This window comes from Pararge aegeria, chromosome 27 (assembly GCF_905163445.1).
Source record: "Pararge aegeria chromosome 27, ilParAegt1.1, whole genome shotgun sequence".
In the NCBI taxonomy this organism is placed as follows: domain Eukaryota; kingdom Metazoa; phylum Arthropoda; class Insecta; order Lepidoptera; family Nymphalidae; genus Pararge; species Pararge aegeria.
In genome coordinates, this window is record NC_053206.1 from 969,828 (window position 1) to 982,303 (window position 12,476).

Here is a 12,476-nt window from a genome sequence, read left to right on the forward strand (position 1 = left end):
TACTCCAAACCAAACAGATCTTCGGCAATGTACCCTCTACATAGAATAAGCCAAACTGCCTTTGCCTGTACGTTTAAAAATAAGTTGTCGTTCAAACTGGTCAAAGTTCAACGACGGGAGGTCGTTGAACTGGCGCAGAATGAAAGATGTGGGGTGCTTTTTAAGATACTATCAAAATAATAATCACTCTACTCATATCTGTCAATAAAGTATTTATAACTATTAAATTTTGAACACTATTCTTAATTTAAATTTATTAAAATTTATTAAGCGTATTTTTAAACTATTATTTATTCTCTATAATGTTCTTAAAGGCGTGTGAAGTCCACCAATCCGCACTGGGCCAGCGTGGTGGACTACGGCCTTAACCCTTCTCATTATGGTAAGTGCCCTGTAGTTGGCCGGTAATGGGTCGATATGCTGATGGTGATTATTTTTATTAGAGCAAAATTAATCGGTTAACCATTCACCTTTAGTGAAATTAAAATAAACATTATTCCTGCCTTATCGATATTTTTACGAATAATATACATAAAAACTTATGAATACATATAAACAGCCAGACACTTAAAAACAGTCAGCTCATCACACAAATATTATCAAAAATAAGCTTAATTTAAAAAAATATTTACACATAATTTTCCATGCTTTCTGGGGAGCTATCTTTATAATCAGGTAAAGAAAAGACTCAATATTGATAAGTTAAACATACATAATTGTAAAACTCGACTATATGACTGGTTAAGTGGGCTAAACTACGATGAGACTGAAAGCATTATTCAGATACTGAAATGATTCACATATGCCTAACACACACACATACCCACACACAGCCACACACACACTCACACACACACACACACACACACACTCCACACACACACGTACACGCATGAAAAACTATAAACTACAATTTATAAGACAATACAATTTAAAATAAATTATTACTATTCATTCTAATAAATCTAAAATCTTTGCATAAGTTAAATCTTCTGTTAAAATAAAGAAATTCATTATTTAAAATATAGAACACAAAGTTACTCTTACTTAATTTAAATATTACCGAATAACTGTGATTATAACATTACTTAAACTATATTATATTCATCCTTGTATACTTTATCCTGGGGAAAGGGCCTGGTGGCTTGAGATACAGGTTCTACCTAGTTCAAGCATCAGTCCCCACATTATAAATGTGTAACAAAATAGCCCGTAAGCAACATTATATTGTACTCGTACTTATAAGTAATGTGGAGAAATAAATAAATCATTCATTCATTCATTCATTCATTTGCTATACTCCGCGAAAAGCAGGAGAATCTACGTGGTGAAATTTATAATTTCTTCAATCCTTATACTCCACACCAAACAGATCTTCGGCAATATGCCCTTTACGCACGTTTCGCTCCGAAACCGGAGCATCCTCAGGATCTGTTGACTTTACAATGAATAATTGTTAAATCATGGATTTCCGCAAACTAACGCCTGCTTCTATCCAATATCATCACACAAACATTCCAGTTGTGGGATTCGAACCCACGGCTTTGGACTCAGAAAGCAGCGTCGCTGTCCACTGAGCCAATCGCCAATATGATGATGAAGACGTATTAAGCCTAATTAAGAAAATCTTAGCGAATGGAAATCCCTACAGAATAGCTTAGTTCGGCTGCGGACGTCCAGTCGTTGAAATGATGATGATGAAATTGGGCGACGCCGGGGCGGGTTACCTAGTTAAAAAATAAAGGTAATTTCCCACAGAGTATCAATTTCCCGCCTTCTCGAAACAGCCCAATTCCGGAGTGTTGCCATCGTAAAAAATAACGAGACGTGAGGTTTTATATCGCAATTATCATATTTTACATCACAATTATCTTTTTTTTTTCTTTTGGCCACGGAGTGTTTAGATTTGCGGCCATTTTGAGTGGCTTTGTGGAGAGTGCCGTGGATATAAACAACCGACATATTGTATGCGAAAGGTACAGAAATCATTTGTGGGATTCAGTAGGGCTATGCCTTTATAATTGTGATTCCTAAGGTAATTTGTAGTGTCACTACAAACATACATACTTGACGTACTCTCTCTTACAATTTGGTGGACTTATCGCTTATCGCTAAGTAACTTAAGAAAAAAGTGTATTCATTCATTAATTCCCCGGTCTCTGGAAAATTCTATTCTATTTTATACTTATCTTAAAAAAACATCAGTTGCTGAACAACACACAATTTCGCATTTATTATATTAGTAGGGATTACTTGTAGTACACAAAATTAGTTCTTTGTGACGCGCGTTTAGAATTTACGTCATTTTATTCGGATCGCGGAGTTTAAAGGAGTTATCCCACCGCTACTCACGCTATGCTAGCGGCTATGTTATAGTAATGAGTTTATAGTGAGTTAACTTAATACTTTGTATACTCATTGGGAGTGGCGGCGCGCAAGTAAAGCCGAGCCGGCCTACCGTGTGCGGTGTGCGTCGACGTGGGCATCTGGGGTACTCCATATTCCCATTCACACCTGATCCATTTGGTTGTCTTTAGATTTGACTATAAAGTCACTAGAGGTCCCCCGCGACTTCTTCCGCGTATATCAATATTAAAAGATAGTAATATGCTACCGTGGACTTTTTTTTAGAAAGACAAAGGATCCTGTTATACATCATTTTGGCGTAATTTCAACCGTTTACGCATCGCACGCATCGGAAGCTCTCAAAAAGAATACTATCTCCCGATTTTGCAACATGTTTCATTGACTCTCTGCTCATATTGTGCGTGGCGTGGTGTTATAGCCTTTCTCGACAAATGGAGTATCCAACACAAAAAGTTTTTTTCCAATTTGAACCAGTCGTTCCTCAGATTAGTGCGATCAACCAGAAAAAAATGTGAGTTACTCCCTAGTCTAAAGAAGTTTTACTTCAATAAAATATGACGTCAAAACTCTTACATAGCGGGTCCGTGCGTAACGATGGTACATCGGCTTTACTCGTGCAATATAACGACTCGTAAAGCGGCGTGACATTTTGACATGAGATTACTCCGCGAGATTGGATGTGCTACGTGCTACAATTTTTGGGACTTTTTCGGATATAGACCAGTTAGGGCAGCCGCTCATTGTGACTTTTTGTCGCTGTCACCTATTGTCGCAAAGATGCAGCCACTGTTAATGTCACTGGGCTAAAGAACGACTCAACTCTTAGATGGATTTCAAAGAAATTGGTATATTTTCATCGTATTTTCACATGTCTGCATGCCGCCGCTCATTTCGACTTTTTGTCGTCGTGACTTTTGTCGTTGCCACCCCCTGTCGCCCACAATGCGCCCACTGTTAATGTCACTAGGCGACAAAGCATGCTCCTTCCTTAGATGGATTTCAAAGAAATTGCTATATTTTCACCGTATTTTCACATATATACAGGCCGCCATAAAATCACTGCCTTTGAATTTCGCCTAGTTTAGCCTAGTGGGAAATATATCCTAGCGGGACAGGCTTCGACTTTTCTTAAGTGGAGGCAGAGTTCGACCCCCGGCACGCACCACTGACTTTTCGGAGTTATGTGCGTTTTTAATTCAAGCAATTTAAACATCACTAGCTTGCTATGTACCTACTATTATTGAACGTGGTAGCTATACTGTAACTTAGTTGTAAGTTGTCATTATTTTAGTTGATACAGACATACATACATCCTCACAAACTTTCGCATTTGTAATATAAGTAGGATGGTGCGCATGCATTCGATTGTCCCATATCAGATTCTCTCTATGGTCGTTCCTTCATCACTGAAGATCGTGGTACTGGTGAGATCTCAACTTCGCGTTGGTAAACTGTCTCCATCGACTTCTGTTGGAGGCCATTTTTGCGATTTGATAGAAGCGGTCTGAATTTGATTTTTTCAGCTGGTCTGCCCATCTTGTTGGGGACCGGCCTCTAGATCTTTTGCCTTCGGTGTTGCACGTAACTATAATTTTTTCCAGGCTTTCATTCCCCCGCCGCAAATATCAGGTTAAAGAATCATTTATTTCTCTTAAAGAATAATTTACATATTCACTTACAGAGAAATCATATTGAACTTATATTATTTGATTAGCAATCATATTAAACTTATTATTAGGGTATACATATAAATTATTAAAGATCTATCCTCAGAAACTTCGATAACCGTATGTTGCCATATGCCTTGCGACTTGCTGTTATCTGTGAAGAGTTATGTCCTTTTTCTCCGACAATATTTGTCAAATCCTAATTAAAATAAGACAATACATGCTCGATAGTATTCTCTTTCAAATAAAATCCATTCAAATTTAACGGAGCTATGAAGGAAAATTTATAATAAATTTCATCCCATTTTCCGGAGGAAACTTATTGTTTATCGGGATAAAAAGTATCCTATATGTTGACCCGGAGTATCAGCTACCACTATACCAAATTTTATTTAAATCCGTTCAGTAGTTTTTACGTGATGCTCGGATAGACAGACAGACAGACAAAAATTATTTAAAAACCTGCTTTGGACTCAGTATCGATTATAAAGCATCCCCCGGTCAAAATTTTTAAAATATAATAAATGTACAGAAATCTTCCAGTTACAGTTTTGTTATAAGTATAGATATAGTTTTATAATATATAATATTGTTTATTTCTTTCATCGAAATAGCACATATAATGAATTGACGAAGTGGCTATCCTAGCTAGATTTTATCTGGATAACCAGCCCTCGCCCCCGGAAAAATATAAACAGATTGAAATTATGGTTACAAGTATTTTTTATATATATTTATTTGAGTAATGAAATATTTTTTATGGGTATATGTATATATGCACCAACTACCTATTTTCTGAATTTGTTTTCTTCGCCATTGGGTGCCTGGAAGAAATCGCTATGAAGCGGTAAGGCCGCCAAATTGTATACCTAGTTTTGTTGTACTTTTCTTTTTTTATGTACTTTTTGTGGTGTCCAATAAAAGTATATTCATTCATATTCATTCAAAATATATCTCACTCTATATTTTAAAAGGACTTCATTAAAATATTAGATCGCTTCTCATAAAAAAATGCGAATTGTGTGAATCCAAAGGGCGAAATTAAAAATCGTATCGGGTAATGGAATCGAGGGATTTGGTCGCTGAGTCGGAGAAATAATGGAGAGGGTAAGCTGCGGAGTCTTTAATGTCTATGGGAGGATACGAAAATTCGCCTTTTTTTAATGAAAATGTTTTAATGTAAAGTTTTCTTAGTACCTTTTACCTTTTCCTTTATTCTTTCCTATGGGAATAGGCAAAGGTTTATCACAGTACAGCCATGTCTTTTTCTCAGTACCTTCAGTGAAGGGAAGTCAAGCTTTGAAAGCGATGATAATCACATAATTAATGATAATCTAAACAAACTAAAATACTCAATAACATAAAGATAATTAGAAAAGAAACTAAAAGTTTCGAATTTATTTTTTTAATTAGAATTTATGGCATGCTTTATTCTCTTTTTTTTTAGTATATTTTATTAACTTTCTTTAATGACTAATTTGATATTATTTTTCGTTAATTTGTATTATAATATTTTTGTTAATATTATGACATTTATTTGATAGAAATATAGGTACTATTAACTGGTAATTTATTAAACTTACTGACATTAAATTATTATGAATATTTTAGATTTTTAAATGAATTGTTAAGTATTTCTTTATTTTAATATTAATGCTGTTACATATTTGATAATGTGAAATAACATACACTGACTGGTAGAATGTACTGGATTATTTTTAATATTACAATACCAAAATGTTTATTTACATTCCTGTAAATAAATAATTATAAAGTACAGAATTGAAAACATACAGAATCCAATTACAAGACTAATATTGAAGCATCAAAAACCATTCCACTTTAGTAGTGTTTTTCGAAGGCAGTTACTAATTTAGCAGCTGACATTCATTATTTAAATTTTAGAAAAAAATTCAATGAAATGAATTTCAGGTTTTGAGTGAATTTGAAGCTGATAGGCTGCTCGACCTCTAACTTTTCTAAGTTTTAAGTAATTAAAAATATCATGGTCAAGGATAACATCGTGAGGAAACCTGCATGCCTGAGAGTTCTACACAATGTTCTCAATGGTGTACGGAGTCCAGCAATCCGCACTGGGCCAGCGAGGTGGACTGCGGCCTTGACCCCTTCTCATTGTGAGAGGAGACCTGTGCCCTGTAGTTGGCCTATAATGGGTCGATATGATGATGTTATTATTATTTTTTTTACGTCTAATGTTTTAAACGTTGACCATAAAATGAAGAAAATGAGAAACGTTTGTCAACATTCCGCGAGTGTGAAGTGAGACGCGCTCGGGGTATCTTCTCCGTTTTTGGACACAATGCACTACATGCAATATTGGCTAAATGAGGATTCTGTATGTTCTTTATTCTGTGTTATAAAGCTAACTTTTAAATGAAGTTAATACCTGTGGTCCGACATCTGTGATCTGAAGGTTGTATCCGTCCACCAGGCGGAACCGGTCGTCCCTGGTCACCATGAGGCTGGCCGCAGTCAGGACCGCGGGGCCTCGCCTCCATAACAGCACCAAGGATCCTGCGAGAAGGAGACAATCGCAATAGGCGTGATGAATTTATCTAATAACTAGCTGTTGCCCGCGACTTCGTCTGCGTTTGATTTTTTATAGAAGTATTCAGTATCGCTAAGCCTTAAATGAGGGGTTTGCTGCTGTCCGCTGAGGAGTTCTGTCCTCCAACCACAGTTTGGGCAAAATTAAACACATATTATAACCTCTATGGTACAAAAACAATTATTTAAATCGGTTATAATTTGTCGGAGTTATGGTGTAAAATAGTCAAACACTCATCCCCTCTCCCAAAGGAACCAAGCTTAATGTCGGTTTAAAAAGTATCCTATATTACTTCTAACACTTCCAAGAATATGTGTACAAAGTTTCATGAGGATCGGTTAAGTAGTTTTTGCGTGAAAGCGTTACAAACTAACTTACATTGACATTTATAATATTAGTAGGGATATTGAATTTATCAAATGATATCTATCATCAATGTCGTATCTTTTCAACCAATCGACGTCCACTGCTGGACATAGGTCTTTTGTAGGGAGTTCCACAATACACGGTCCTGGGCCGCTTGCCTCCAGCGGCTCCCAGCGACTCGCCTGATCTCATCTGTCCACCGCGTTGGGGGCCGACCTACGCTGCGTTTACCGGTGCGGGGTCGCCATTCCAGCACCTTAAACCCCAACTTCCATCGGTTATCCGAGCTATGTGCCCCGCCCATTGCCACTTCAGCTTCGCGACTCGCTGAGCTATGTTGGTAACTCTAGTTCTAGGGATCTCCTCATCACATAGAGATACTCGTAGCATAGCTCTGTCCATCGCCCGCTGAGTGACTCTGAGCCTTCTTATGAGTCCCATAGTTAGCGACCATGTCTCAGTTCCGTAAGTCATCGCTGGCAACACGCACTGTTCGAAGAGTTTCGTCTTCAGACACTGAGGGATTTTGGATGAGAAGATGTTCGTACCGGTGGTAGAATTAAAATATCTAATCCTATAATTGCTCTAGCTTCATAGCTTAATATATTTTTTTTTTTTTTTTTTTTTATATTAATAGCGGGCAAACGAGCAAGTGGGTCACCTGATGATATCTGATCACCTTCGCCCATAAACATCTGCAGCACCAGAGGAGCTACCGATGCGTTGCCGGCTTTTAAGGAATTTGTTTATCCGCCTCTTGAATAACCCTAGATTGTATTTTTGAGGAAACACATCAGATGGGAGATTGTTCCATAATTTGCAAGTGCGCGGTAGAAATTATCTGTTATTTCGAACAGTAGAAGAATACCAGTTATCCAGATGTTGAGGGTGGAATTTATTTCTACGGTGCGAGGTGCGGTCAGAGAACAGGGAAGGAGGTATCAACGCAAACGACTCTTCGGAAATAAACTGTGAGATGGCGATAACAAAAAAAAATACCCGGCTCAGTTTGTAGTGGGCTCTTCTTAGACCGGGGCGCGTTTGGAACCCTCGTAGCTTTAGGTTTAAGTTGGCGAACGAAGTTATCACCATCCCCTTACAATTATGTAAACATGTATGTATGAACGCTTCATAAGTGCCTGTGATAGGCCTACATGAATAAAGAAATTTTGAATTTGAATTTGAATCTATCACTTGCCGCTCCGCTTTCAGCTCTCACAAGATAGAAAAATGAATTTTGAAATGTAAAATGTAAATTTTTGATGTTGGAAAAGAGCAACTGCTGAGTTTCTTGCCGGCTTCTTCTCGGTAGAATCTGCCTTCCGAACCGGTGGTAGAACACTACACACAGACAGACTTGACGTTCAAAAGTGCTTATATTAGGCCTACAAATAAATGAATTTTGAATTTAATTTCATATCCTAACACAACGATGATACAATTGTATCCTCACCTAAATTCTGTACTTGGCACGGCAGAAGCAATGTGTCACCGACCACCGTCCGGAAAGAGTGCCCCCTCGACAGGAACCTGGGGCCGTCATCTGAAATCAAAAAAAAAAAAAACTTTACAACTCGTAGTTTAGGTATCGATTATGGTGCCTAATTTCACGAAGAAGAAGGAATGCAGAAATTTATATTGTTTTTTTTTTTAATATATAGTCAAATGCTTGACTGCTATCACACCTGATGGTAAGTGAATATGCAGCCTAAGATGAAGCGCGCTTGCCTAGAAGATGCCAATTCACTCTCGATTTGAAGGTACTCATATTGTAGGCACTGGTTAAAATGGTAGCTTTAGTTTTAAGTTTACGAATGTGGTTATCGCCATCATCTCACTACCGTGTGGTTCTTATGTACGCATCAAAAGTGCCATCTATGGGCCTACTTGAATTATTTTTGACTTTGACTTTGACTATCACATGTCAGTTATACCATCCCGGAGTGACGATATGTGTATTAGGGATACACCATTGGTAAAAACAAAAAATTTCGGACTCTAGGCAGTACCGAATTGGGCATTAAAGCCAAGTGGTTACCATGTTACGGATCTTTACTTCTTCTTGCCGGCTTCTTCTCGGTAGAATCTGCCTTCCGAACCGGTGGTAGAATCACTACAAACAGACAGACTTGACGTTTCAAAAGTGCTTATATTAGGCCTACTTGAAATAAATGAATTTTGAATTGAATTGAATTGAATTGAATTTGAATTGAATTTGAATTTAGGTCCTACCTAAAGATCCGTTTTCCAACATGGTAACCACTACACCAATGAGGCAGTTAGAAATTTATAAATATAATATGTTATTTTTTAAATGTACTACTTTAAAACATAGTCTGACAACTTAAACAGAGTCCTGAAATATGAAAGTTTGCACAGGAGATGAAGGGGCTTTAACTAATGGAAGTTGAAAAAATCACCAATTTTCACAAACGCTGTAATTATGAATTTTGATCACAGAAAATCTATCCGAAAACACAATTTGTTTTGATATTTTTGCCACCTTTAGTTGTTACAATAATCTGCGTTTATGGACGGGCGGAAAAAGTCACATCATACGGCATCATTTTTAACATTTCGATACGGAGCCCTGATGACTAGATATACTACACAAATTAACGAAGATAGCAAATTAAACTTCTAGAAATAACAAAACGGGAGGGCATTCCAGGCCTTTGCGGTGCGGATCAGAAAGGAAGAAGGAAAATGCTTTATACGTGTTGATGGTATTTCAACAACGTAACGGTGCAGATTCTTTAGGTACCTCGCCTCTTAAATCGATGGTAGATTTGAGATGGTTTAACTAAATCGAATAGCTCCTTTTTTTTTTTTGTCGTGGTGGAACAGCTTTATGGCTACCTCTGTCCTTTTGGGCAGGACAGAGGTTTTGTGGGACTCGTTTACCCGAACTAAAAACCACCACGGCATGTCCCTCTCGTTGGCTTAATTGGACGTCCGGGGAACCCTTTGTACACCTACGTACGTACTACCAACAACCCCAACTGATTGCCAGGGCTACTACGCTAAGGAGGAGGTTATCAGGACAGCTTGACCCCCCCTCAGACAGTAGGGAGACTCGTATAGGGACGGGTAGCTAGCCCAATAACTACCCGCCGCGTCCCAGGGCAAGCAGAAATGCGGCATATTCCCGCGGTCTCCTTCCCCCACGTCTACGCCGGAGCGGATGTGCGTTTACAGCTTCTTCACGCATCCGCTCCGCGGCCTCCTTCTGCGAGATAACTTCTTCAAAAGTCAACCACGGCTTCCCAAGACCTCTCGCTGCTCAGCATGGCAAATACAACGCTGGACGGCGAGAGGTCCCCGCCTATTTCCGCTACCAGAGTGTGACGCTGAGGATCCCACCTGCGACACTCCTCGAGGGTGTGGGTGATCGAATAGCTCCTGCGCACACTCTACGAAATGTATCTGTATGATAAAATGTTTATTGCAGGTAAGGTACCACTAATGAAGGGCCGTAAAGCGATTTTGTTGATAATTCTAGTACGCTTAGAAAATAAATAAACACATCCGGTATGATTACAGTTTAAATGAAATTTTCCATTTAATATACTTGGGTAATCTGCTTTGCCCTTCTGTTACTGTACTAGCGAATAAAAAAATACACAATAATAATTATACTACGACAATACACACATCGCCATCTAGCCCCAAAGTAAGCGTAGCTTGTGTTATGGGTACTAAGATAGCTGATGAATATTTTTATGAACATAATACACATATATACTTATAATATACAGATAAATTAAAAACAATAGTCATAATACACACGTGTTCATCACACACACATTTTTCCAGATGTGGAAATCGAACGCGCGGCCGGACGCAGAAAGCAGGGTATCTGCCCACTGAGCCAACCGACTGTCGAAATGTAACACTTAATAGTATTCCGTAGTACATTTATATAATGTATCTCGTAGGCATGGGCGTACCATCTTAAATTTCCCACCATGATTTTATCCTAACGCCGCCAAAGAAATATAACTTCAAAAAATGATACCATATTGTTTATTGTTATTACGTACACAAAACAGGTAATAACTAAATTAAATTAAAATTAAAAATTCATTTATTTATGATCAGATTACATTGGATCAATAACAATAGAGACGATGGCGACAGGAAAAGTTTAAAACTGCGTTCCAGCCGCCGCGCCCACCTCCGAAACTAAAGCTATGATTATATTATGTTCTAAACCAAGTTGTTGTATAAATAAAGTATACAGTTAGTTCAGCATGCAAGAAACATAATAATTGTTGTGTGTATGTGTGCATGTGTGTGCATGTGTATATGTGTGTGTGAGTGTGTATGCTTGTTTTGAGTTGGAGTGATAATGCGAGCGTGTGCATGTGTATAAGGCGAAAGAGTATGAAAATTAACATAACATTATTTAACTACTAATAGCAGTTTTTCAGTCTCTTCGTAAGAGAGTGACTGAAGCCATTTGGAACATTTTTCTTTACAAATGTGAGTTGTGAGGGGAAGTATGTTTAATAATTTGTTAACTCTGTTGTACAGTAGACAACTTAAGAAAGGATAATGCCGTTTGGAAATTGCAGTACGAACAGACTTATATGTAGCCGCCTAATCCGTTCTTCGTTTTGTTTTAATAATTGGATCGTAAGGAACTTCGGGGTGTTTTCGTAAAATGGTACATAAAATAAACAGTTGTCGCACTGTCAGGAAAACTAAAAGTAGATCAAAATATAAGTAATAACAAGTTTTGTTTTAAGCTACAACCCAAAGTATGTGTACACAACTTGGAATTAAATTAAACAGAAAGTAAAGATAAAATTAAAGTTGAAACAAAAAAGAAACACTTAAAAAATAATATACATATATATATATTATTTCCCTAAAGATTATGTGGAAGAGTGCTTAATAATTAGATTTTTAAAAATATTTATCCTTTTGTTAAAAAATATTACGATTACTTGATACTAAATCATTATAAAGGCGGCGCATGCGAACGATGGGTTTGTAAAATAATAATAATATATTTTTTTAATTTTTTTACTGCACGTAAAAAAATGCACTGCATGGGCGTGCACTTGACTTAGGTCCGTGCACACCTGAAATACCAGCTGTTAGCTGAGACACTAAAGTGTACACAGATAAAATTGACTTGATTGATTGATTAAAATTGACAGTAAGTAAATAAATAAACAAATAACCAAATCGAAATAATGATCCATAATTTATATTTAAAATGGTTTAGTTTATAACAAATATTCTTTTACATCATAATAACATTTTTCGAGAAGCATTTAACTTAATTTATTCTTAAACATATTAAGATTCATGTTTTCGAAATCGGTTGGTAGTTTATTATATATTTTTACAGCCATACCGCAAGCACATTTCATATATGTACTATTGCATCGTTTTGCAATACAGAGCTTGTTGGGATATCTGACGACTTTATACGTATTATATTCACAATTTCTCTTATCTCTTATATACATACAAGGCAGTGGTAGAATACCTAA

The 12,476-nt window shown here is 37.2% G+C and overlaps 1 protein-coding gene across 1 annotated transcript in view; it reads right to left on the minus strand.

Annotated features, from left to right (window-relative positions):
- The window catches only part of LOC120635602 (lachesin-like), a 177,895-nt gene that overhangs the window by 15,897 nt on the left and 149,522 nt on the right, over window positions 1–12,476 (minus strand). The window contains exons 3-4 of the mRNA XM_039906617.1: window positions 8,423–8,512; window positions 6,442–6,569 (exon numbers count right to left, since the gene is read on the minus strand). Coding sequence (XP_039762551.1) covers window positions 6,442–6,569; window positions 8,423–8,512 — 218 coding nt within the window. The remainder of the gene's footprint in view (window positions 1–6,441; window positions 6,570–8,422; window positions 8,513–12,476) is intronic.